This window comes from Podarcis liolepis (assembly GCF_965112155.1).
Source record: "Podarcis liolepis genome assembly, chromosome: 4".
Lineage (NCBI taxonomy): Eukaryota > Metazoa > Chordata > Lepidosauria > Squamata > Lacertidae > Podarcis > Podarcis liolepis.
Window position 1 is genome coordinate 106481694 of NC_139558.1, and position 27568 is coordinate 106509261.

At 45.7% G+C, this 27568-nt stretch overlaps 1 protein-coding gene across 2 annotated transcripts; it reads right to left on the reverse strand.

The window, feature by feature from the left end:
- Nucleotides 1-466: 466 nt before the first annotated feature.
- On the reverse strand, nt 467-27151 carry LOC310705126 (uncharacterized protein). 2 transcript variants are annotated; one of them, XM_083499599.1, is made up of 6 exons: nt 27021-27151; nt 25297-25789; nt 21688-21769; nt 21316-21398; nt 4415-4541; nt 467-2283 (listed from the first exon to the last, which is right to left on the reverse strand). In XM_083499599.1, the coding sequence occupies exons 2-6, from the start codon at nt 25696-25698 to the stop codon at nt 863-865; spliced, it is 2115 nt and encodes a 704-aa protein (XP_083355725.1). In that variant the 5' UTR covers nt 25699-25789; nt 27021-27151; the 3' UTR covers nt 467-862. The 2 variants fall into 2 exon arrangements, with proteins under 2 accessions (XP_083355725.1, XP_083355724.1); XM_083499598.1 differs by having other exon boundaries at nt 27048-27150.
- Between the last annotated feature and the right edge of the window lie 417 nt (nt 27152-27568).

Here is a 27568-nt window from a genome sequence, read left to right on the forward strand (position 1 = left end):
TTTGGTGTCCTCCGCAAATGTGATGAGCACCCCCTCAGTTCCTTCATCCAAGTCGTTCATAAAGACGTTGAACAACAACGGGCCCAGGACAGAACCCTGCAGCACCCCTCTTGTCACTTTTCCCCAGGATGAGGGGGAACCATGGAGGAGGACTGTTTGGGTTCGGATAGTCAAATCCGCCTAAGAGTTTCCTCATTCAGCCCACATTTTAGAAGCTTAAAGTCAAAAATATTATGGGGGAATTCGTCAAAAGCCTTACTGAAATCAAGATGCACTATTTCCACAGCTATTCCCTGCTCAACAAAGTTTGTAACTCCATCCAAAAAAAGGGGAGGAGAGATTTCTCTGGCTTTTCTTGTTTTTGAGAAAGCCATGCTTTTATCCTGTATGTTTCTGTTGTGAAATCTTCAGATGAAAGGCACATAAATATTAAAAATGATAATGAATAAGGATATTGACAAGCTGGAACATGTGCAAAGGAAGGCGATTTATGTCTATATTTAATTTATATACCACCCGACCCAGTGGTGCCAACTTGAATAAAATATTGGTGGGAGGGGAGGGAGGTAAGGCCTGCTTTGCACAATCAATCACATGATGCATAAAGGGCATTGGAATGGCAATGCCTATCAACTGGGGGGGTGGCCCCCTCAAATATACTATTGCGGGGCAAAACCCCCTTGGCCTCTAAGTGTTGACTCCTGTTCCCACATGTCTCAGGACGGTTACAACATAAAAACACAACATAAAAACACAAAATACACATCAGTAACTCAACTCCCCACCACATGTTAAAAGGGCCTTAGATGTCAATCAACCAAAGGCCTGGTTAAAAAGGTGCGTATTAGCCTGGCTCCTAAAGCTATAGAATGAAGGATTTATCCCCTGTATGAATTCTCTGATGAGAAGTGAGATGGGAGCTCTGACTGAAGCTCTTTCCACATTCAATGCACTGATAGGGTTTCTCCCCTGTATGAATTCTTAGATGGGAAGTGAGAGAGGAGCTCTGACTGAAGCTCTTTCCACATTCCCCACACTGATAGGGTTTCTCCCCTGTATGAATCCTCTGATGGTAAGTGAGATGGGAGCTCCAACTGAAGCTCTTCCCACATTCCATGCACTGATAGGGTTTCTCCCCTGTATGAAGTTTCTGATGCTTAGTGAGATCAGAGCTCACCCAGAAGCTCTTTTCACATTCCCCACACTGATAGGGTTTCTCTCCTGTACGAATTCTCTGATGGGAAGTGAGATTGGAGCTTGTAAGGAATTTCTTTCCACATTCCCCACACTGATAGGGTTTCTCCCCTGTATGAATTCTCTGATGGGTAGTGAGACTGGAGCTTGTAATGAATTTCTTTCCACATTCCCCACACTGATAGGGTTTCTCTCCTGTATGAATTCTCTGATGGGTAGTGAGACTGGAGCTTGTACTGAAGCTCTTTCCACATTCCCCACACTGATAGGGTTTCTCCCCTGTATGAATTCTCTGATGGGAAGTGAGATCCGAGCTCTTCCTGAAGCTCTTTCCACATTCCCCACACTGATAGGGTTTCTCCCCTGTATGAATTCTCTGATGGGAAGTGAGATCCGAGCTCTTCCTGAAGCTCTTTCCACATTCCCCACACTGATAGGGTTTCTCTCCTGTATGAATTCTCTGATGCTTAGTGAGACTGGAGCTTGTAATGAATTTCTTTCCACATTCCCCACACTGATAGGGTTTCTCCCCTGTATGAATTCTTTGATGGGAATTCAGACTTTGGCTGTGACTGAAGCTCTTTCCACATTCCATGCACTGATAGGGTTTCTCCCCTGTATGAATTCTTTGATGGGAATTCAGACTTTGGCTGTGACTGAAGCTCTTTCCACATTTCCCACACTGATAGGGTTTCTCCCCTGTATGAATTCTCTGATGGGAAGTGAGATCATGGCTGTGACTGAAGCTCTTTCCACATTTCCCACACTGAAAGGGTTTCTCCCCTGTATGAATTCTCTGATGGTTAGTGAGATGGGAGCTCTGACTGAAGCTCTTTCCACATTCCCCACACTGATAGGGTTTCTCCCCTGTATGAATTCTCTGATGGTAAGTGAGATGGGAGCTCCAACTGAAGCTCTTCCCACATTCCATGCACTGATAGGGTTTGTCTCCTATATGAATTCTCTGATGCTTAGTGAGATTGGAGCTCTGAGTGCAGCTGTCTCCACACTCCAAATTTTTGCATGGCTTTTCCTCTCTGGACATTTTGTCGTGTTCACCTTTGTTCCCGATTTCCAATTCATCACAATCTGCAATGGAGACAAAAAGGGATTAGAGCCTCAGGAACAAATGAAGAAGAACTGAAGGGAGTTGCGTGTGTGTTCATTACCTTTGTTGTTTGTCATTAACCAACATATTTCTTATTAGATTCTGATGAGTTGTTGAATGTTGCTTTCTTTGATATACTGTAGTGGTAAAATTGTGAAAGTCTTTTAGAAAAAAGTGCATTTCAGGTGTTTGATGGATCATAACACCACTTCTTTTGGAGTACAGTGGATGCTCGGGTTGCAAACATGATCCGTGTGGGAGACATGTTCACAACCCGCAGCGTTCGCAACCTGCAGCGTTGCATCTGCGCATGCGTGGGTCGTAATTTGGTGGTTCTGCGCATGTGCAAGCACTGAAACCTGGAAGTAACCCATTCCGGTACTTCCAGGTTCAGTTCAGTGCACAACCCAAAAACACGCAACCTAAAGTGACTGTAACCCGAGGTATGACTGTAATACCATAATATTATATAGCAATGGAAAGATAATTTAATCAAGAATGTAGTGCAACAAAGTTTGTTCAATTATCTGTATTCTATCAAAGGTTATAGACATATGACCAGAAAAGGGAAGCACAACTTGCTTAGGTTGACTTTTGTCAGGGTATTATGTGATTGCTATCAATTTGGTTGGTAGTTACCCAGAAAGAGATGTAAAATCATACTATTAAGTGAACAAGGCTACAGGTATGAAGAAATTAGAAGGAAGATTGGGGAAAACTTAACCAAAGCTGGTCTATATTTTTGAAGAGGTATAAGAGACTCAGTCACTCCAAAATCAGACTGGTAAAGGCAGGAAAAGGTGCACAACAGCAAGTGATGATCGAAGAATGGAGAGACTGTGCCTGCATGACAGAAGAAAATCATTACATTCTTCATTAAATTATCTTTCCATTGATATATAGTTTTATGCTATTACTCCCCAAAAAGTGGTGTCATTTTTTTTGTCAGAAATCTCAGCCGCAGTCAGAGGTAACTGGCCTCACTCCAGGCATCCGGCTGAGATCCTTGTTGACCTTCCCGTCTGCGTCTCCCGGCAGGATACAGGCAAGGTCACAAATCGGCGATCCTCCTCAAACGTGAAGAAAACACACCCTCCTCCTTCTCCCTCCCTGCATTCCCCCAGGGAGGGGAAAAGAGACAGACAGGAGTCCTATTTACATGTCTTTTATTCCTGTCATTCAGCAGTACAGAGAAACGTGTCTGTACCCTCCAGACTCCGGCAGTAGAGTCTCTGCTCCACCCCTGTACTTCCAGTACAGGTCACATGACACTCTGAGCTAACATCCGGTGCTCAGTACAGAGAATAGACTGCCCCTTTTCCCCAACAGTACAGTTCCAGACACCAACATCCTGTTTTGCATTCCAGCCACCTGCAGCTGGCTTTTGCATTGCTGCTTTTTCCTGACACTTTTTATATGGGGACAGATTGTTATGATTAATGTTTCTGGTTTATATAAGTGTTGGAAGGCGCCCAGAGCAGCTGGGGCAACCCAGCCAGATGGGCAGAGTAAAAATAAAAATTACTATTATTATTATTATTATTATTATTATTATTATTATTATTATTATTATTATTATCACTGCTACTGCTACCTGAGATTCAATAAGCCTGGCTCTTCTCTGGGATGGATTTTGTTTGGCCCAGTCATGGCATCCCCTCCATCTCGAATGTCAGTTGTCTCTGGTCAACCCAAGACTGAGAGCAGCAAAAACAAAAACAGAAAACTTGACAGAAGCTACTTATCTTTCCGCACAACTCTGAAGCTAAATAAAAAAAATTCCTTCCAGTAGCACCTTAGAGACCAACTGAGTTTGTTATCAGTATGAGCTTTCGTGTGCATGCACACTTCTTCAGATACCAACATTGAAGCTGACATTTAAGATGCCTGGGCAGTTCAGACCAGCCAAATCGTTGTATAAAAAGGCAGAACTGGAGGAAGATGGTTTACAGAAAAAACTGGAATTTGCTGTTCAAGGTTTATTGTGGGAGTGTTAGGTTCCCAGGTGTTGTATTGGGCACTGTTGAGCTCTGTGAAAATGTATGAGGTTTGTCACACAGAGGTGTTTTTTGAATTTCCAGGCAGATAGGACGATCCCACAGGGAGCCTTACCAAGAGAGGCCACGATCCCACGATTCTCCTCCATGACGTCCTTATGCATCGCTCTCTGGTCAGGATCCAGCAACGCCCACTCCTCATCCGTGAAACAAACAGCGACCTCTTCAAAGCACACTGGACCCTAAAAGAAAAAGGAAATGTCCTCTTCTGAGACAGCAGTAATATGATCTGCTACACAATGCTCTGTTCTTTCCTTCCTCTTAATTGCTGTGTTGTTTCAATAGGATTGCTTTCAATAGGATTGACACTTTGACACGCATTCTGGAAACGTATGTCTAGATGCTTGGTTCTGGCCTTCAACTGCCCAGATTCTGCCAACTTCAGACAGGGTTGATTGTCTTCCCAAACAGTGATGGGCAGGCAACAATCCCCATAGATCTCTTGCACCAGGCATCTATAGAACTCCAGTTCCCTGCACAATTCTGACAGTGCAATGAACTCAGCCTCAGTAGAGGACAGCGCAATGAAACTTTGCTTCCGGGACTTCCATCCAACTAGAGATTCCCCAAACTTTATTACCATCCCAGATACGGACTTCCTGTCATCCAGATTCGCCCCGTTGCTATCTGCCCAGCAAGTAAGCGCCGTTTCACCTGCAGCTGACAGCTTGAGACTGAAGTCCTAGGTATCCTGCAGGTAACGCAGCACCCGCTTGATACCATGCCAGGCATTTACACTGGGCTTTGATGCTTCCCTACTGAGCAGATTGGTAGCAAAAGCAATGTCCGGCCTGCTCCATTGGGACAGATATAACAGACTACCCAGAGCAGACTGGAAGAGCTCAGCGTTCTCGCACTCAATGCGTTCTGCTAGCCGACTGTCTTTCATGTAGCTCGTCTCCATGGGTGCCCTAACCCCTGCACAATCAGACATTCTGAACTTCTCAAGCAACTGCTCAATCTTGCCTTTCTGACTGAGCAAGAAGCTTCCATCTTCAGTCCTGTCTATCTGAACACCTAAGTAGATCCTTACTGCACCCAGGTTCTTGAGCTGAAACCGTTTTCCAAGCTCTTTGGCAAACTTCTGCACCTGTTTGTTTGCCCCTGAGATGTGAATGATGTCATCAACAAAGATCAACACCATTTCCTGTGACTCTCCTGACTCTTTAAGGTACAGGCAGCTGTCAGCAAGACTCTTCTTGAAACCTAGCTTCTCTAAGGCTTCATTCAGACTCTTCTTGAAACCTTGCTTCTCTATGGCTTTAAGCCATAAATGGACTTGTGAAACTTCCATACAGTATTCGGCTCATTGCCCTCAAACGCTGGAGGAGGAAGCATGTACAGATCCTCCTGGAGCTCTGAGTTCAAATAGGCCACATCCACATCAAAGTGATACACCTGAAAACCTCTTTGTGCAGCAATCGCTAAGAGCATGTGCAGAGTTTCACTTCTGGAAGTAGGAGCATATACCTGAGTATAATGCAGCCCCTTTTGCTGCATGAACCCTCTGGCTACTAGCCTACCCTTGTACTGTGGTTCCCCTGTTAATGTGGGTTTAAGATGGTAAACCCAGCGGCTGCTCACAGCCTGTTTGCCCACTGGCAACGTTGTGAGGGAGAACACACCTAGAGACTCCATTGAGCTCATCTCCTTCTGCATTGCCTCATGCCATTTCCTGGCTTCTTCCTGAGGCAGTTTCTGAACACCCTCAAAACTCTCGGGTTCACACTGTTCCAATGCCAACCCACACACTTGTGACTGCAAACCTGTCAGGAAGTTTACCTTTCGTTGTGCGAGCTGAACGTCTCAACCCAGTTTCAGGTACTCCCTCAGATCCACTAGGACCAGCTAGAACGTCCTTGGCCTCAGAGAGCTCCCCCTCTGACTTACTGCGCCGTTTAGACTTCTCAGCTGAACCTGTGGGTGAGGAAGGAGCACTTCTCTGTTCAAGCTTCACAGCTTTAGGAGAAGTTCTTCCCTCTACCTGCTCTGGGTCAGGACTCTGTGCCTCAGCAGCAGGTTCAACCTCTATCTCTTCCTCATCAGCAGAGTCAAGCAGACTCTCTGAAAGAACATCAGGGTTCCCATGTATTCGTGTCCATCCATTCTACTCACAGAACTCAGCACTGCTGCTGAGCAGAATCCTGGACTGATTGCCTGTTGGATAGGCAAATCTCTTTTTTAAAAAAATATTTTTTATTGTAAGTTTCAAACAAAAAAAATATCACCAAACATTTACAATCCCATCACCAAGAAATAACAAAGAAAGTATACATAAACAAAAACATAAATCTAAAGTAAAAAAAACCTCATATCTGTTCTTAACATATTTTTCCATATCTTACTGGACTTCCTCACATCTCCCTTCCCTGCATTCTCAATGTTAAAGTTATACACAGCAATTTATTACCCTGTTTCAGTTCTTATTTTATACTTCTCAAATATTATGTCTCAAAGTTCAAATGTTTTTTGTCCAATACTTATTAATTTAGTTCAAATATACTATTACTTCATATTTCATTTTCTTAAGCATCACTTAATCTCATATATCTTTCAACTAAGTTGCTGGTACCATGCTCTTTTCAATCGTGCAATTTCTTAACATTCATATAGTTTATACTGTTTTTGTAGATAGTCCTTAAATTTTTTCCAGTCCTCTTCCGTTGTCTCTTCTCCAAAGTCTCGGATTCTGCCAGTCATTTCGGCCAGTTCCATATAGTCTATCAGTTGCGTCTGCCATTCTTCCAGTGTGGGCAAATCTTGTGTTTTCCAATATCTTGCGATGAGTATTCTTGCTGCTGTTGTTGCATACATAAAAAAAGTTCTATCCTTCTTTAACACTTTCTGGCCGACAATACCCAAGAGGAAGGCTTCTGGTTTCTTGGGAAAGGTATACTTAAATACCTTTTTTTAACTCATTATAAATCATTTCCCAGAAACTCTTCACTTTTGGACAAGTCCACCAGAGGTGAAAGAATGTCCCTTCAGTCTCCTTACATTTCCAACATTTATTATCATGCAAATGATATATTTTTGCAAGCTTGACTGGGGTCATGTACCACCTGTATATCATTTTCATAATATTTTCTTTCAAGGCATTACATGCCGTGAACTTCACACCGGTGGTCCATAACCGTTCCCAGTCATCAAACATAATGTTGTACCCAATGTCCTGAGCCCATTTTATCATGGCTGATTTAACTGTTTCATCCTGAGTATTCCATTTTAACAGCAAGTTGTACATTCTAGAAAGTACCTTAGTCTTTGGTTCTAACAATTCTGTTTCTAGTTTCGATTTTTCCACCTGGAATCCTGTCTTTTTGTCCACATTAAAGACCTCCTTAATCTGGGCGCACCTTGTCCTTTAATTTCTCCAAACTCTGCAACCTCCAGGTATCTCCAACCTTTTCTATTATTTCCCAATATTTTGGCCATACGGCCTCCATATTGAGTCTTTTCCGAGCCTTAGCTTCCATAGGTGATAGCCACCTTGGGGTTTTATTTTCTAATAAGTCTTTATATTTTGTCCAGACATTAAATATTGCTTTCCTGACAATATGATTCTTGAACACTTTATGAACCTTTACCTTGTCGTACCACAAATAAGCATGCCATCCAAAGGCATTATTGAACCCTTCCAGTTCCAGGACATCAGTGTTCTCTAAAAGTAACCAATCTTTCATCCAGCAGAAAGCAGCAGCTTCATAATATAACCTTAAGTCCGGCAGGGCAAACCCCCCTCTTTCCTTTGCATCAGTTAGTATTTTAAATTTAATTCTGGGCTTTTTGCCCTGCCAGACAAACTTAGAAGTATCTCTCTGCCACTTTCCAAAACATTCCACTCTGTCCACAATCTGTAGGGTTTGGAACAAAAACAACATTTTTGGCAACACATTCATCTTTATAGCAGCAATTCGACCCAACAAGGAAAGTTTCAATCTTGACCAAGTTTCTAAGTCCTTTTTAATTTCTGACCAACATTTTTCATAATTATCTTTAAATAAATTCAAATTTTTGGCAGTCAAATTAACCCCTAGGTATTTCACCTTTTTAACCACATTTAAATCTGTCTCTTTCTGAAACCTTTCTGATTCCAAAGGTGTCAATTTTTTTTCTAAAACTTTGGTTTTTTGCTTGTTTAATTTAAATCCCGCCACCCGACCAAACTCATGAATCAATTCTAAAACTCTTTTCGTACTAGATTCTGGCTCCTGTAGTGTTTTCCACTTTTCTAGTCTTAGGTGCCAGTCCTCTAGTTATCCATATTTGGTCGATTCTTGTCCATGTCAGATGGGCTTCAGAAAAGAATGTTCCTTCTTTCCCTAGGGGGTTCTTTGTCCTCCAAATGTTAATCAAGTGCATATTGTCGGTTAGCTCAAAGGTTTTAGGTAGTCTGCCGTCTTTTGTCAAGTTTTGGTTTTGTGACTTATCCATATTTGTAGAGACCACCCCATTCATATCTCCCATCATAATGATGTTGCTATAGTCCAGATAGTCCAGCATTGTCTCATGCAGCTTCTTGTAAAATTCTGATTTCCCCTTGTTCGGTGCGTAGATTCCTAATATCAAAAACTTTTCTCCTTGGGTTTGTATCTCAATTGCCAAAATTCTTCCTTGCTCATCTTTAAATAGGAATTTTGGTGATAGGCTCTCCTTTGCATAAATTACCACTCCTCTTTTCTTAACTCTATCCGATGAAATAAATTCTTGGCCTAATCTTTTATTAATTAACACCTTTCTGTGGAGCCTAGTCACATGCGTTTCCTGCAAGCAAATAATGTCCAATTGTTCTTTTTTCAATACATGCAATATTCTTCTCCTTTTTTCCAGGGAATTTCCACCATTGATATTCCAACTGAGGAGCTGCAGAGACATCCTGGACCAATCTGCTATTCCTTTGGTAGTGGCGTCTCTTTCTTTTGGTCCTCTGATCCCAAAGGTGTAGGTATAGGTGGTGGCGGTGGCCAAGACTCAGGTCCTGCGATCCCTTTCTGAAGGTCTTCTCCGTGGTTGTTCACAAATTTTTCTTGATCCTCAGCTGATTTGATTTTGACTTTCTTCCCTTTGAAATTGAAGGATAGTCCTTGAGGAAATTCCCACCTAAAAGGAATTGAGTTGCTTCTCAGTAGTCTTGTTAGTTCTGTATACGTAGATCTAAGATCCAAAAGTTGTTTCGGGATGTCTTTGTAAATTTCCGCTCTGCTGCCTTGAATTACAAGTGACTTTTCAAAGTGAAGGCTTAATATTTTATCTCTTTCTTGCTTAGATCTCAAGATAATCAAACAATCTCTGGATCTATCTTTCCTTACCACTTTTCCCAGTCTGAAGGCACTTACAATTTTAAAGCCCTTATCGTCCTCAATAGGCCAGAACTTTGAGAATTCTTTTGTCAAGTAGTCAATTAAGTCCCCTTGTTCAAGTTCTGGAATCGCCCTCAGCCTGAGATTGTTTTCCCTGTTTCGTAGTTCGATCATAGACAGGTAGGCCTGCTGTTCACCAATCTGCTTGTGGAGTGGCTTTACTTCCACCTGTAATGCTTCAGCTTTTTGGTTAGCTTCCACAGCTAATTTACGATTTTCTACAGTAGCTTCCTGAAGGTTCCCTATTGCTTGTGCATGCTGAGCAACTTGTTCAGTCAATTTATCGACACTGGCTGTGGCTTTGTCAATTTTGGCCGAATGCTCATCTGCCTTTTTATCTAAACTTTCCAGTTTTCCCAAAATTTGTTCTAATACTGCTGCGGATCCTCCTGCAGCCATGCCTTCTAGCGAAATCTGCTCAGTTTCTTCCTCTTGTGATCCTAGAACAGTAGGGACAGATGATCTGCGTAGCTGTGAAGTCAAGGTTGATTGCGTTAATTGTTTAGCTTTCGCTTTAGCCGATCTTGTTTTCCCAGTGCCACTCATTCCACTCCTGTCTACGTGTCAAGGTCAAACCGTGTATGCTCCCATGGGAATCCACAAGTCCAGAGAGTAAACAACAAGGCAGCAGAGAATAGAAACAAAAAGCAAGTCCCAGACAGCTGTGAATCCAAAATCCTCTAGGGGGAGTATGGAAATATCTCAAAGGAAAGGATAAAATTGTTCCTCCATTAATATCCAGACAGCTTTAAAAAAGACCTTCAGCTCTCCTTTAGCGAACAGAGCTAACCTTTAAAATGAAACAAAGTCTCTAAAAGGTGTGAGCAACAATGTCTCAATTGTATCCAATCCAATAACGCTCCAATGTAACAGTTCCGGTAGCTAAACGAAGTCCGCAATTTGACAGTTCTCTGTAACCTGGCAGCCCGAGTTTTGGGCTTCTCAAGCAATTGTAAATCCACAAGGAGGAGCTAAAGCCAAGTTCAAAAGTAAAAAGAAAAACGTATTAACGTCTCTTAATCTCTTTAAAATAGCTCAGATATTGCACAGATAAAAAAAGACTTCTAATATCACTTCAAAGGTTTCCAGCTTGTCAAAATCTTTTGCTTTGAATCTTTAAGCATAGCCGGGAGATGGACTTCCTGGTTGCATCTCCCGCTTTCGCCAAATTTTAAATCAATTTAGTCCCCAAATTCTTCAGTCCCTCTTACTCACGGGTTAGTAGTTTCAGATCCAATGTTCCAGGGAAAAAGGTCGGCGCTCATCGGCAGCAGCTAAGCGGCCTCACTTCCGCAGAAAGAGCGATCGACTCACAGCACCGCGTCAGCCCTTCCACGTTCCGGAGCCTCTTATGGGGTTCCTTCTTCGTTTCGGGGGACACTTCTGGTGCCCGCCGAGTCCCACGGCCACAGGCTCACTCTACCTGTGGTTTTTCGGTATGGGTCTCCGCTTCGCCGTAGTGGACGACCCGTTTCTGCAGAGCTTCCCCTTCACAGCGCAAAGGGGACTGCCATTACCGTTTCGCACCGCCTCCGGAAGTCTGGATAGGCAAATCTCCACCCCTTGGTCCCTGGCTCATACCCACAGAAAATCATCTTTTGGGACCTTAGGCCACCCTTTCTGAGCTTGGCCTTTGGCACAAGGACCCAGGCCTCGCAGCCTGAGTACAGCTGGGTTAAAGTGGTTCTGTTATGTCTTCTATCAAGGTCATGCTGACTATAAGAAGAGGCCAGAAGGAACCTGGGTTTCTCTCTCTCTCTCTCTCTCTCTCTCTCTCTCTCTCTCTCTCCCTCCTTTCTGGTGTTCTGTACATAGTATGCTGAGTGTTGAAGTTTAAACTTATTATAAGTTGTGGGAAATTTCAGTTAAGTTTGCTGCAACTGGATTTCTTATGGACAGGGCCAATCCTGAATGTTTTGGATTTGGGACCATTATGCTCATTTGTCTTCAGTAGCAGTAAAGCTCTGCTGGGTGAAATACAATTGCCTATGGTCTATTTTAGGGAATCCTGCAACGTCTTTAGGTTTTCACTCTGGTAACTATACATTGGAGTTCTGCCTGGATCAATACTGAGTAGAATTCCATCACAGGGTCTTCCTCCATGAAATCAGCTGCCAAAAGAGAAGGCCCCTAGCTCCCCACAGCTTTCCAAGTCCCCTCCTCTCTGGGGTTTCTGGCAAGTGATCCAACAGTGCGCCAGTGTGCAGCCTGCCTTTGCTCCTCCATTGTCAGAAGTCTCCGGGCTCTGAGAGACAAGCAGGGAGGGTGGCTTATGGCAGAAGGAGAGGGAGCCCCCGGTGGCTCCTCCTTCTCCTGACTCTCCTCTCGACCTTTACTCCTCCCACTCGCCTCCTTCCTCTTCTGCCTCCGATTCTGGACTGCATTCTGCCTCAGAGTCTCCCAGCTCACTAAGCCCTGTTATCCCTTCAGCTTCTGACACCTCCTCTTCCCAGACTTCTCCCTCTTCTCCCTTTCACTGCTCATCCTTCCTCCACCTCCACTCCTTGGGCTGAGACATTTTCCCTTCCTGGTTCCCCGGCTGCTTCCTCCCACCATTCCTCTGTGCCCAACCAGTCCATGACATTGCTCCATCCCTCGGCCTCTGTCCCCACAAGGCAGCTTCCCCTGACCTGATCTGGTTCCACAGCCGCTGCTTCCCTTCTGCCCCCATAAAAAGACAGATCAGGAGGTCTTGCTGGCATCATTCTGTCTCCTGAAAGAGAAAACAGGTAAGCAGGATGCCGGGCGTGCCCATGTCTCTCACAGGTGAAACAGGGCATCTCTATCTACAGATGGGCCTTTCAGAAAGCCTTACCTGCTGAGTTCAATTGGACATTTGTGCCCATTTCATATGTTAGTCATGCAGAAATACATCTCTCCTCCTCTGGACCCTTCCTCCCAACTCCCCCCCCCAAAAAAAAAACTTGATGAAAAGAACCCAGAGGTTATATGGGAAACCAACAGAATGAGACCAAATGGAGAAAAAACGCCTTCTTCCTTACCCGGTGGCCTCTCTCTGGTGCCCAACGGAGGCCTCTCTGCCTCACAGGAATCCATGTCCATTTCCTCAAAACAATCCTTTTCCTGAAAAAGCAACAAGGATTCAAAATAGAGAATGAATGACAAGAAATAGCAGAATGATAATGGAAAAGTAAAAAACTTTAAGGGTGTGAGATCTCATTCCATGGATGCCTTCCCAGAAAAAGCATGGGCCATCAGCAGAGCATTATGGGATGTTCTCCACCCTCTTTGGAGCCCCTAATAATAATAATAATAATAATTTTTCATTTGTACCCCACCCTCCCTGGCCGGAGCCAATCTTTTGGTGGCTAACATCATAAATCTAACACAGTATAGAAAGAACATAAGAATAGGCAATCGATTATTAGTTCAAAACAAATTAAAATCTGGACAGATGGCAGTCCACTGGTATAATAATAATAATAATAATAATAATAATAATAATAATAATAATTTATTTATACCCCGCCCATCTGGCTGGGTTTCCCAAGCCACTCTGTGCGGCTTCCAAAAGAATATTAAAATACTGTGATACATCAAACATTAAAAACTACCCTAAACAGGGCTGCCTTCAGATGTCTTCTAAAAGTCTGGTAGTTGTTCTTCTCTTTGACATCTGGTGGGAGGGCATTCCACAGGGAGGGCGCCACTACCGAGAAGGCCCTCTAGCTGGTTCCCTGTAACTCGGCCTGTCGCAGTGAGGGAACCACCAGAAGGCCCTTGGTGCTGGACCTCAGTGTCCGGGTAGATCGATGGGGATGGAGACGCTCCTTCACGTATACTGGACCGAAGCCGTTTAGGGCTTTAAAGGTCAGCACCAACACTTTGAATTGTGCTCGGAAACGTACTGGGAGCCAATGTAGGTCTTTCAAGACCGGTGTTATATGGTCTCGGCAGCCGCTCCCAGTCACCAGTGTGGCTGCTGCATTCTGGATTAGTTGTAGTTTCCGGGTCACCTTCAAAGGTAGCTCCACGTAGAGCACATTGCAGTAGTCCAAGCGGGAGATAACCAGAGCATGCACCACTCTGGGGAGGCAGTCCGCAGGCAAATAGGGTCTCAGCCTGCGTACCAGATGGAGCTGGTACACAGCTGCCCTGGACACTGATTTAACCTGTGCCTCAATGGACAGCTGTGAGTTCAAAATGACTCCCAGGCTGCGTACCTGGTCCTTCAGGGGCACAGTTACCTCATTCAGGACCAGGGAATCCTCCACACCTGCCCGCCTCCTATCCCCCAGAAACAGTACTTCTGTCTTGTCAGGATTCAATCTCAATCGAGACTTCCGGTCGGTGCCAGCGCTTAATGGCGGTCCTAGCTCCGAGCTCCGGAGAAGGACTGCTTCGCAAGTTCGGGTCTTACCCGCTACGGCAAGCGGGGGACCCCTAAAATCCCAGGCGCTGAAGCCTGAGAACAAGGAGACTCGGTGGGCACCTTTGCGCCCCCCGGTACCGTGAAAGAGCCTTTTTAAAGGCTACGGATCGACATCGGGAGTGAGCGCGGTGCTGAGAGTCGCTACCCAGCCTGCGAAGTGAAGCCGCGTCGCCATAAGCGGAGAGCGCCGATTCCTTCCTGAAAAGAAAATCTGGACTGAATCCCCGTGAGTAAGAGCTGAAATATAATCGGGACCTTTAAAATTTTAAAAATTGGGCTAAAAACGGGGGAGATCTAAACAAAGGAAGTCTGCCTCCCCCCGACTGCATGAAAGCGAAAGCAACGGAGCTCTAAACCTGCATCCGTTTAAACTTGCTCTTTGATCAGCTTAACCGGACATTCAGACCCTTTGATCTCCCCTCTAGCTAGCAGGGCAGAGGGGAGGTGAATTTGAGCAATAACTGCAAGATTTATTGGAAGTAAAAAACCTCTGCTGTCTCACTTATTGGAAAGCATGAAACGGTCTGCCTTCTTAGTGCACTGAACTGACTTTTCCCTGTGAAGTGATACTTTGATACAAAGTTTCCACAGTGCCTGGCTACTGTACAATACAACAAGAAGTAGCATAAATAGGGCAACTGTGGCAATTTGAAGTAACAAGCTTCTTGACTTCTGACTGTGTTAATCTCCCTTTCATATTTTGGACATTTGGGACAGTCTCCTTTGTCTTTATACTTGGAATCTTTGCTCTATGGCCATTTTGATTTGCTCCCTCTAGAGGACAAAGTGAAGTCCGGCACGGCCTAAGACAGTGGAATTTTCCAAGGGAGAATAAATCCCGTGGGAACTGACCTTGACATGAGTGGCGCACAAGAAGAGATAGTTACAAGGGCCAAGACCAAGCAACAATTACAACAACAGCTGCAACAGTCACAGGTAAAGAAAAGAGGCTCAATCTCAGGCGCAACAGTTGGATCAACAGGAACAACAGCATCAACAGGACAAGACAAAGGAGCAGCCGTCTCTATGGAAGCTGTGACAGATGCCTTGCTCAAGATAAATCAAACTCTGGAGTCTCTGACAAAACAGACTTCAGAGAATACACTAAAATTAACAGAAATTTCAGCAAGACTAAACCAGAATACAGAATCTATAAATAAATTGGTGGAGGAAAACGCCACTACGCGCCAAATTGCGGAAGACGCCAAAGCTACTGCGGGAGAGACACAGGAGAAATTAGAGCCGATCGCCAAGAAGGTCTATGAGCATGATGCAACTTTGGCCTTGTGGGAGTTACAGAGGAAAGAGAGAAATTTAAAAATAAGACTGATCCCGGAGAATGAAGGAGACAACCTTGTGGAATACTTGACACGGGAGTTTGTGGATTGTTGGGAACTCCAGGAAGACGAATTCAAAATTACGACTGCCTTTAGATTGGGTAAGAAGCAAAACAGAAAGACTCCGAGAGACTGCTTGATTACACTTAGATCCAAGGAGGAAAGAGACAAAATATTGGGACTACACTTTGAAAAGGCCTTGCAGATTGGAAACTCAGCTGCACAGATCTTTAAAGACATCCCAAAATATTTTCTGGACTTAAGAAACTACTATAAGGACTTAGCCCTTTTATTAAAGAAAAACGCTATCCGTTTCAGGTGGGAATTCCCACAAGGGCTGTCATTTGACTATAAGGGAAACAAAGTGAAAATAAAGACAATTCAAGATAAAGACAAATTTTTGGCAAGACACCAGGAGGACTTACAGAAGGGGACTGTTGATGTACTTGCAGAACAGAGGAGAGCATTGGATATCCTGAATCTCCCGTTTGGACAAAAACCACTACCATCAGAAGAAGAGCAACAACTTGGAGCTGTTGGAGGAGCCTTAGAAAAATAACAAGATGGCTCTGCAATTCCTCAGTTGGAATTGTAATGGGCTCAATGGGCCTTTGAAGAGAAGACAAGTATTTCATATATTGAATAGAGAACAATTGGACTTGATATGCTTACAAGAAACTCACATAACCAGAGCCCACAGGAGATTACTTTCAAATAAAAGGCTAGGACAAGAATTTATTTCATCAGACAAAGTTAAGAAGAGAGGAGTTGTAATATATGTGAAGGAGAAATGGGCTCCAAAAATGATATTCAAAGATGAACAAGGGAGATATTTGGCTGTGGAGATACAAGTACAAGGAGAAAAATTCTTAGTTGTTGGAATTTATGCACCAAATGAAGGCAAATCCGACTTCTTTAAGAGACTTCATGAAACTCTGATGGACTATCTGGACTACAATATGATAATTATGGGAGACATGAATGGCGTGGTCTCCACTAATATGGACAAGGCACAAAGACTTACAGTCACCAAAGAAGGGAGACTCCCTAAGACTTTTTTCGAAATGACTGAAAATATGGACTTGATAGATATTTGGAGAACAAGGAACCCTCTGGAGAGAGAGGGAACCTTTTTCTCCCAAGCAATGATGACCTGGACCAGAATCGATCAAATCTGGGTTACTAGTGGAATGGCTCCGAAGATCAAGAAAGTGGAAATCTGCCCAAAAACTTGCTCCGACCATAACGCCGTGAAGATGGAGATGAAACTCACAATAACTGGTCAATTTAGATGGAGAATGAATGACACCCTCTTTCGAGATAAGGAGATTCTCACGAAGGCCCAAAAGACCCTAAAAGACTATTTTGAAATAAATTTGAGGACCGACGTGGAGAAAAGAGTGATCTGGGACGCAAGTAAAGCGGTGATGAGAGGATTTTTGATTCAACAAAACTCAATAAAGAGGAAAAAGCAAAATGAGAAAAAAGAGAAGATTCTGGAAATGATAAAGGAAGGAGAGAGGAAATTAAGAACAAAACCAAAGTCTCAGGACATTTTAAGAGAGATAAAATTATACCAAACACAATATATGGAATTGATGAACCAAGAGATTGAATGGAAGATAAGGCAAATGAAGCAAAAGACTTTTGAATCAGCAAATAAATGTGGCAAACTTTTGGCATGGCAATTGAAGAAAAGGCAGAAACTAAATACAGTTACAAGCCTGGAGGTGGATGGAAGGAACATATCCAAACCCAATGAAATTAGAAATTGCTTTCTAAGCTATTTTAAAAAACTCTACACCCAAGGCCCGCAAAATGAAGAAGATATAGACAAATTCCTCGGAAAATATGGACTACAAAACATCTCTCATCAAAGTAAGATGGACTTGAACCAGAGAATCTCAGAACAAGAGATAGAGGCTGCCATTCAGAATATGCAACTGGGCAAATCTCCAGGACCAGATGGACTGACTTCCAGATACTACAAATCGCTGAAGGAATGGTTGACTCAACCACTAAGAGAAGTTTGTAACGAGATCCTTGAGGGAAAAAAGGCACCTGAATCGTGGAAAGAGGCATATATTTCACTCATACCAAAGTCAGAGACTGAAAAGACCCAACTCAAGAACTACCGCCCAATATCCCTGCTTAATGTGGATTACAAAATCTTTGCAGACATTTTGGCAAAAAGATTTAAAAGAGTTTTGATGGAGAAGATTCATAAAGACCAAGCAGGCTTTCTCCCTAAAAGACATCTAGCAGACAATGTAAGGAATGTAATAGATATTTTGGAGAAGTTAGAGGTGAATATAAACACCAAGGCAGTATTGATCTTTGTGGATGCGGAGAAGGCCTTTGATAATATCTCTTGGAGTTTTATGAGGAAGAATCTTCATGGGATGGGGGTAGGTCAGGGCTTTGAGAATGGTATGGCTGCAATATACTCTGAACAAAAAGCTAAACTGATTGTAAACAATGTTGTGACTGAGGAGCTTAAGATAGAAAAAGGAACACGACAGGGGTGCCCGATTTCCCCATTACTTTTTATTTCAGTTCTGGAGGTGTTGCTGAATATGATAAGAAATGACCAGCAGGTCAAAGGTGTGCAGGTCGGAGCTAAACATTATAAGTTAAGAGCGTTCGCAGATGACCTAGTATTGACTTTGCAAGAGCCAAACACTAGTACGAAAAGGGTTTTAGAAATAATACAACAGTTTGGCCAGGTAGCTGGATTTAAGTTGAACAAGCAAAAAACCAAAGTTTTAGGGAAAAACCTAACAGATATGGAAAAGGAGAAATTTCAAGAGGAAACAGGTTTGACTGTGGTCAAGAAGGTTAAATACCTAGGGGTTTATTTAACATCTAAGAATCAGAATTTGTATAAGGACAACTATGAAAAATGCTGGTCAGAAATTAAAAAAGATTTAGAAATATGGTCAAATTTGAAACTGTCAATGTTAGGCCGAATTGCAGTAATTAAAATGAATGTATTGCCTAGAATGTTATTTTTGTTTCAGACCTTGCAGATTATTGATAAGATGGAATGTTTTAAGAGGTGGCACAAAGATATCTCGAAATTTGTCTGGCAGGGCAAAAAGCCCCGAATTAAATTTAAAATATTGACAGATGTTAAGGAAAGAGGGGGTTTTGCCCTGCCGGACCTAAAATTGTACTATGAGGCAGCAGCTTTTTGCTGGCTCAAAGAATGGATGCTCCTCGAGAATACGGACATCTTGGATCTGGAAGGTTTCAATAACGCTTTTGGTTGGCATGCATATCTTTGGTATGGTAAAGTTAACAGTGCCTTTAAAAATCACATTGTCAGAAAAGCATTGTTTAATGTTTGGATAAGATATAAAGATCTACTAGAAAACAAAACCCCTAGATGGGTGTCGCCAGTGGAGGCTAAAGCAGTGAAGAAACTCAATATGGAGGTCGGATGGCCGAAGTATTGGGAAATCTTAGAACAGGATGGAGATAAGTTCAAACTACAAAGTCAGGAGAAATTGAAGCATAAAGTAGAAAATTGGTTCCAATACCGCCAAATAATGGAATTTTTTAAACAGGACAGGAAAGTCGGTTTCCAGGTGGAAAAATCAAAATTAGAAACTGAACTGTTAGAACCCAATACTAAGAATTTATCTAGAATGTACAACTTGTTGTTGAAATGGAATACACAGGATGAAACAGTTAAATCGGCAATGATTAAGTGGGCTCAGGATGTTGGACATAATATTATGTCAGCTGACTGGGATTGGTTATGGAACACCGGTATAAAATTTACGGCATGTAATGCCTTAAAGGAAAACATTATGAAAATGGTATACAGGTGGTACATGACCCCAGTCAAGCTGGCAAAAATCTATCATTTGCCTGATAACAAATGTTGGAAGTGTAAAGAGACTGAAGGTACCTTTTATCACCTTTGGTGGACATGCCCGAAGATTAAGGCCTTCTGGGAGATGATCTATAATGAAATGAAAAAGGTACTTAAATGTACCTTCCCTAAAAAACCAGAGGCCTTTCTCTTGGGCATTGTCGGCCAATTGGTGACAAAGAAAGATAGAGCTTTTTTCATGTATGCCACAACAGCAGCAAGAATACTCATCGCAAAATATTGGAAGACACAAGATTTACCCACTTTGGAAGAATGGCAGATGAAAGTGATGGACTATATGACACTGGCCGAGATGACAGGCAGAATCCGTGACCAACGAAAAGAGACGGTGGAAGAAGAATGGAGAAAATTTAAAAGTTATCTTAAGGACTACTATAAACTTAATGAATGCTAAAATGCCGTGGTTACCAGAAACAAAGGGGTACAGGGATATAAGGTTAGATTATAAAAGAGGACTAAGAGGATAGAGATTGGAAAGTAACAATTGGGAGTTGCTAGTCGAACTACTAGTCGAATTTAGTCCCCAAATTCTTCAGTCCCTCTTACTCACGGGTTAGTAGTTTCAGATCCAATGTTCCAGGGAAAAAGGTCGGCGCTCATCGGCAGCAGCTAAGCGGCCTCACTTCCGCAGAAAGAGCGATCGACTCACAGCACCGCGTCAGCCCTTCCACGTTCCGGAGCCTCTTATGGGGTTCCTTCTTCGTTTCGGGGGACACTTCTGGTGCCCGCCGAGTCCCACGGCCACAGGCTCACTCTACCTGTGGTTTTTCGGTATGGGTCTCCGCTTCGCCGTAGTGGACGACCCGTTTCTGCAGAGCTTCCCCTTCACAGCGCAAAGGGGACTGCCATTACCGTTTCGCACCGCCTCCGGAAGTCTGGATAGGCAAATCTCCACCCCTTGGTCCCTGGCTCATACCCACAGAAAATCATCTTTTGGGACCTTAGGCCACCCTTTCTGAGCTTGGCCTTTGGCACAAGGACCCAGGCCTCGCAGCCTGAGTACAGCTGGGTTAAAGTGGTTCTGTTATGTCTTCTATCAAGGTCATGCTGACTATAAGAAGAGGCCAGAAGGAACCTGGGTTTCTCTCTCTCTCTCTCTCTCTCTCTCTCTCTCTCTCTCTCTCCCTCCTTTCTGGTGTTCTGTACATAGTATGCTGAGTGTTGAAGTTTAAACTTATTATAAGTTGTGGGAAATTTCAGTTAAGTTTGCTGCAACTGGATTTCTTATGGACAGGGCCAATCCTGAATGTTTTGGATTTGGGACCATTATGCTCATTTGTCTTCAGTAGCAGTAAAGCTCTGCTGGGTGAAATACAATTGCCTATGGTCTATTTTAGGGAATCCTGCAACGTCTTTAGGTTTTCACTCTGGTAACTATACATTGGAGTTCTGCCTGGATCAATACTGAGTAGAATTCCATGACAGGGTCTTCCTCCATGAAATCAGCTGCCAAAAGAGAAGGCCCCTAGCTCCCCACAGCTTTCCAAGTCCCCTCCTCTCTGGGGTTTCTGGCAAGTGATCCAACAGTGCGCCAGTGTGCAGCCTGCCTTTGCTCCTCCATTGTCAGAAGTCTCCGGGCTCTGAGAGACAAGCAGGGAGGGTGGCTTATGGCAGAAGGAGAGGGAGCCCCCGGTGGCTCCTCCTTCTCCTGACTCTCCTCTCGACCTTTACTCCTCCCACTCGCCTCCTTCCTCTTCTGCCTCCGATTCTGGACTGCATTCTGCCTCAGAGTCTCCCAGCTCACTAAGCCCTGTTATCCCTTCAGCTTCTGACACCTCCTCTTCCCAGACTTCTCCCTCTTCTCCCTTTCACTGCTCATCCTTCCTCCACCTCCACTCCTTGGGCTGAGACATTTTCCCTTCCTGGTTCCCCGGCTGCTTCCTCCCACCATTCCTCTGTGCCCAACCAGTCCATGACATTGCTCCATCCCTCGGCCTCTGTCCCCACAAGGCAGCTTCCCCTGACCTGATCTGGTTCCACAGCCGCTGCTTCCCTTCTGCCCCCATAAAAAGACAGATCAGGAGGTCTTGCTGGCATCATTCTGTCTCCTGAAAGAGAAAACAGGTAAGCAGGATGCCGGGCGTGCCCATGTCTCTCACAGGTGAAACAGGGCATCTCTATCTACAGATGGGCCTTTCAGAAAGCCTTACCTGCTGAGTTCAATTGGACATTTGTGCCCATTTCATATGTTAGTCATGCAGAAATACATCTCTCCTCCTCTGGACCCTTCCTCCCAACTCCCCCCCCCCAAAAAAAAACTTGATGAAAAGAACCCAGAGGTTATATGGGAAACCAACAGAATGAGACCAAATGGAGAAAAAACGCCTTCTTCCTTACCCGGTGGCCTCTCTCTGGTGCCCAACGGAGGCCTCTCTGCCTCACAGGAATCCATGTCCATTTCCTCAAAACAATCCTTTTCCTGAAAAAGCAACAAGGATTCAAAATAGAGAATGAATGACAAGAAATAGCAGAATGATAATGGAAAAGTAAAAAACTTTAAGGGTGTGAGATCTCATTCCATGGATGCCTTCCCAGAAAAAGCATGGGCCATCAGCAGAGCATTATGGGATGTTCTCCACCCTCTTTGGAGCCCCTAATAATAATAATAATAATAATTTTTCATTTGTACCCCACCCTCCCTGGCCGGAGCCAATCTTTTGGTGGCTAACATCATAAATCTAACACAGTATAGAAAGAACATAAGAATAGGCAATCGATTATTAGTTCAAAACAAATTAAAATCTGGACAGATGGCAGTCCACTGGTATAATAATAATAATAATAATAATAATAATAATAATAATAATAATAATTTATTTATACCCCGCCCATCTGGCTGGGTTTCCCAAGCCACTCTGTGCGGCTTCCAAAAGAATATTAAAATACTGTGATACATCAAACATTAAAAACTACCCTAAACAGGGCTGCCTTCAGATGTCTTCTAAAAGTCTGGTAGTTGTTCTTCTCTTTGACATCTGGTGGGAGGGCATTCCACAGGGAGGGCGCCACTACCGAGAAGGCCCTCTAGCTGGTTCCCTGTAACTCGGCCTGTCGCAGTGAGGGAACCACCAGAAGGCCCTTGGTGCTGGACCTCAGTGTCCGGGTAGATCGATGGGGATGGAGACGCTCCTTCACGTATACTGGACCGAAGCCGTTTAGGGCTTTAAAGGTCAGCACCAACACTTTGAATTGTGCTCGGAAACGTACTGGGAGCCAATGTAGGTCTTTCAAGACCGGTGTTATATGGTCTCGGCAGCCGCTCCCAGTCACCAGTGTGGCTGCTGCATTCTGGATTAGTTGTAGTTTCCGGGTCACCTTCAAAGGTAGCTCCACGTAGAGCACATTGCAGTAGTCCAAGCGGGAGATAACCAGAGCATGCACCACTCTGGGGAGGCAGTCCGCAGGCAAATAGGGTCTCAGCCTGCGTACCAGATGGAGCTGGTACACAGCTGCCCTGGACACTGATTTAACCTGTGCCTCAATGGACAGCTGTGAGTTCAAAATGACTCCCAGGCTGCGTACCTGGTCCTTCAGGGGCACAGTTACCTCATTCAGGACCAGGGAATCCTCCACACCTGCCCGCCTCCTATCCCCCAGAAACAGTACTTCTGTCTTGTCAGGATTCAATCTCAATCTGTTAGCCACCATCCATCCACCAACCAACTGCCTCCAGACACTCACACAGGACCGTCACCGCCTTCACTGGTTCTGATTTGAAAGAGAGGTAGAGCTGGGTATCATCTGCATACTGATGAACACCCAGCCCTAACCTGATGATCTCTCCCAGCGGCTGCATGTAGATGTTGAAGAGCATGGGGGAGAGGACAGAACCCTGAGGCACCCCACAAGTGAGGGCCCAGGGGTCTGAACACTCATCCCCCACCACTTTCTGAACACGGCCCAGGAGGAAGGAGCGGAACCACTGTATAACAGTGCCCCCAGCTCCCAGCCCCTCAAGACGGTCCAGAAGGATACTATGGTCGATGGTATCAAACGCCGCTGAGAGATCCAGCAGAACTAGGAAACAGCTCTCACCTTTGTCCCTAGCCCGCCAGAGATCATCAACCAGTGTGACCAAGGCAGTTTCAGTCCCATGATGAGGCCTGAATCCCGACTGGAAGGGATCCAAATGGTCCGCTTCTTCCAGGCGTGCCTGGAGTTGTTCAGCAACCACGCGCTCAATCACCTTGCCCAAGAATGGAAGATTTGAGACTGGGCAATAGTTGGCCATCGTGGCTGCAATAAAGATGGTTTTTAAAGAAGCAGTTTAATAACCGCCTCTTTCAGCAGGTCTGGGAAGGCTCCCTGACGGAGGGAAGCATTCGTCACCCCACGAAGCCCATCACTCAGCCCTTCCAGGCTAGCTTTTATAAGCCAGGATGGGCAAGGATCAAGGAGACAGGTGGTTGGTTTCACGCCTCCAAGCAGCCTGTCCACATCCTCAGAGGTAAGAGATTGGAATTGAACCCACGCAATTTGACAAGACAGGACTCTAGCACTCTCCCGCCCCGGCCCTGCTCCCATGGTGGCGTCTACCTCTTCCCGAATCTGAGTGACTTTATCTGCAAAAAAACTTTGCAAATTCATTGCAGGAGATCATGTGGCCCGTACTGGGCCCCGCTGTAGCAGGTGGTTCCGCTAAATTGCGGACCACCTGAAAAAGTCTCCTGCTGCTGTTTTCCGCAGATGCAGTGGAGGCGGTGAAGAAAGTCTTCTTTGCCGTCGCTACCGCCACTTGGTAGGCTCGACATTGAGCTCTAACCTGTATCCGGTCAGCTTCAGAATGGGTCATCCGCCACCGGCGCTCTAGCCGTCTCAACGATTGTTTCATTGCCCTCAGATCCGTGGAAAACCACGGGGCTGTCCGGGCTCCATGCAATCGGAGAGGGCGCTTCGGAGCCAAACAGTCAATAGCCCTGGTTAACTCCGCATTCCAGCGGGCCACCAGGGAATCAGCTGAAAGGCCATCAACATGGGATAAAGCATCCCCTACCACTCTCTGGAAACCATTTGGATCCATTAAGTGGTGGGGGCGGACCATCCGAAGGGTCGCGGAGAAGTCCAGTTGCACCAGGAAATGATCTGACCATGGCACTTCTTTGGTTTCGCTTTTACTTAGTGTCAGATCACCAACATCCATAGAGGTAAACACCAGGTCCAAGGCATGTCCGCGGCTATGGGTTGGGCCAGACTTATTCAGGGACAGCCCCATGGAGGCCATGCTTTCCACGAAGTCCCGAGCGGCCCCTTGTAAGGTCGTGTCGGCATGGATGTTAAAATCCCCTAGGACAACCAAGCTAGGTATCTCCAGGAGAACATCCGCCACGACCTGAAGCAGCTCGGACAGGGAATCCTTGGTGCAGCAGGGAGGTCGGTACACCAAAAGGAATCCTGTACTGCCCCTATTGCCCAACTTCCTGAACATGCACTTGGAAAACTGGGTCTTCCCAATAGGACGCCTGGTGCAAACTAATGACTTCCTAAAAATCACTGCAACCCCCCCTCCCCGCCCACATGACCTGGGTTGCTGTGCGTAAGAGAAACCTGGTGGACAAGCAGCGGCAAGAACAGGCCCATCTGCTTCATCCAACCAGGTCTCTGTCACACATGCCAGGTCAAATCCTCCATCCATGATCAAGTCAAGTAAAAATGAGAGTGGTTAATATTCGCTAGGGCCAACTACTGTTACCACTGGTCTTATAAAGGAGGTGTGAGCGGGCTAGGAAGCCTCTTTAATGCTTATTCTTGTACTGAAAGAAAAGAATCAGACTGAACTCTGAACCCTGAAGGCCTGGTGGAACAGCTCTGTCTTGCATGCTCTGAGGAAAGATGTCAAATCCCACAGTGCCCTGGTCTCTTGTGAGAGAGCGTTCCACCAGGACGGAGCCACATCCGAAAAGGCCCTGGCTCTGGTCAAGGTAGTATCCAGAGGAAAGTCTCCCTCACCTGCTTTCTCTCCTCTGCCTGACTCAGGAGGAAACCTTCGGCCAGGGCCACCGCCTGGGAACTGGTCTCTGCTCCACAGTCCCTCACCCAGCTCTCCATCTCCGGTGGAAGGACAGCCAGGAACTGCTCCAAGATCACCAGGTCCAACATCTCAGCTTTCGTGTGCCTTTCTGGCTTCAGCCACTGGTGGCAAAAGTGGTAGAGTCGGCTGCAAACCTCTCGGGGTCCATTGGCCTCCTGGAAGCAGAACTGCCTCAACTGCTGGCTCTGCACCTCTGAGCGGAGGGTGTCCTCCTCACCCAGGATCTTCTGCCCAGAGTTTTCCCAGAATCCCCCACTGCTCCCAGTTTGGTTGGCATGGCCTCTTCCTGCTCCAGGGCCAGCTGGGTCTTGCTCATCCATCTGTGCTCTCAGGAAGCCTCGGAGAGATCAGAAGGAACCCTTTGGTCTTCTGCCAAGTTCTGGCCGTCTTAATGAGAAGCTCTAGCAAATCCTACAAAGCAAATACATTGTTATGTTACAGAATTTGTAGGTCAGGAGAAGAAACAGATCCCTGAACAAGCATGGAGGAGTCTTGCCAGGAACCAGGACTGGACGGGACCAGAGCCCATACCATGAGATACCTTTTGGAAAAGAAAGAGGAGGAGGAGGAAGGGGAGAAGAAGTAAGTCTCCAGTCCTCTAGCAATGCAGAATGTGGAGGCAACTGAAGGGGTTTCTGGGAGATGAGTCAGCCTGGTTGCTCCTGCCTTCCAGTCAATGCATGAAGTCAGAACTGACTGACAAGGGAGTCATTTGAAAAATGGATGCCTGGCTCTAGTGGGGGTCCTCACTTGGGGGTCCTCAGGAGTTGCTCTCCCCCCACCCCCACTTCAGGGCACATTTCCCCCCTGCTTCTGTCTCCTTTTCTTGCACTTGGACTCTCTGCCGCTCTCAAGACAGACTCCTGGGGTGGGGTCCCTTTTCCTTTGCTCTGAGGGCCAGGTGTGTAACTGGCAAACCCCCTGAGGGCCAAGTGGATGAGGCCAAAGACATCTCCCTTGAAATATAGACGGGCAATTTATTATTATTATTCTCTTAGATGGCTGAACACACGCACAGCCCTTGATGCCAAGGTCCCTGGAGGCTCAGGGAGTAGCAGCGCCCATTTCCGGCTGCTTTGCCAGCAACAATCCCTTTGGGAGAGAGAGGATGTGGTCCTGGGATGCCCTGCTCTGGGTGCGAGGGGATTGCTGCAGTGGCCTCCGTGGGGAGCTGCCCTGGGAGACACTGGGAGATGACTGGTCCCCGATGCAGCAGCCAGACTCTGGCCTGGGATCCCTCTCTTTATTCCTAGCCTCTCTTTCCCACCTTTCCTTCCTCCCTCCCCGTGGGTTTTTTTTTTGGGGGGGGCTAGTCCACCTCCTCGTCCAGCTTTGGAAAACCATTTGCAGATGTTTCCTCTGTTCTGCAATGAGGCTGAGAGACGTCACACAAAGTCCCAGGGACTCCTTTGTTTGAAGAAGGGAGATCTTTTCTGAAAGGGGGGGGTGGAAGGCCAACTGAGTTCGGGACCCTCTGCTCTGCAGGAAGGAGAGCGTGGCAGACCTGGCCCCTCCCTGGCAGGACCCTCTCCTCCCTGACTTGGGGTCCCCCCCGCCCCCTCCCCTGCTGCAGCCCTGGGACCCCCACCAGATCCCAGAGAGAGATGAGACTCACCAGATCCCAGAGAGAGAGGAGACTCACCAGATCCCAGAGAGAGAGGAGACTCACCAGATCCCAGGAGAGACACCCAAGCAGGGAAGGACTGGGGAGGGAGGGGCCTTGGCTCTGGAGGACCTGCCCCCCCTCCCGCTTCCTGGCCTCTCTAGGAAGGCAGCTCGGTTCCCTTTAACCCTTGCCAAGCCGAGTCCCCCTTGGCAAAACCTCAGTTTCTTCTTTTTCTATGGATTTCGGGGGGGGGGCAGCTGCCCCCCTGGCTCCCTCAAGGCCCAGATATCCTTTTGGGGGTGAGGCTATCGGTTGGGCTCAGAGCATCTGAGTCAGACCTCACCTGGAGTACTGTGTCCAGTTCTGGGCACCAGAGTTCAAGAAGGACACTGACAAACTGGAACGTGCCCAGAGGAGGGCAACCAAAATGGTCAAAGGCCTGGAAACGATGCCTTATGAGGAACGGCTAAGGGAGCTGGGCATGTTTAGCCTGGAGAAGAGGAGGTTAAGGGGTGATATGATAGCCATGTTCAAATAGATAAAAGGATGTCACATAGAGGAGGGAGAAAGGTTGTTTTCTGCTG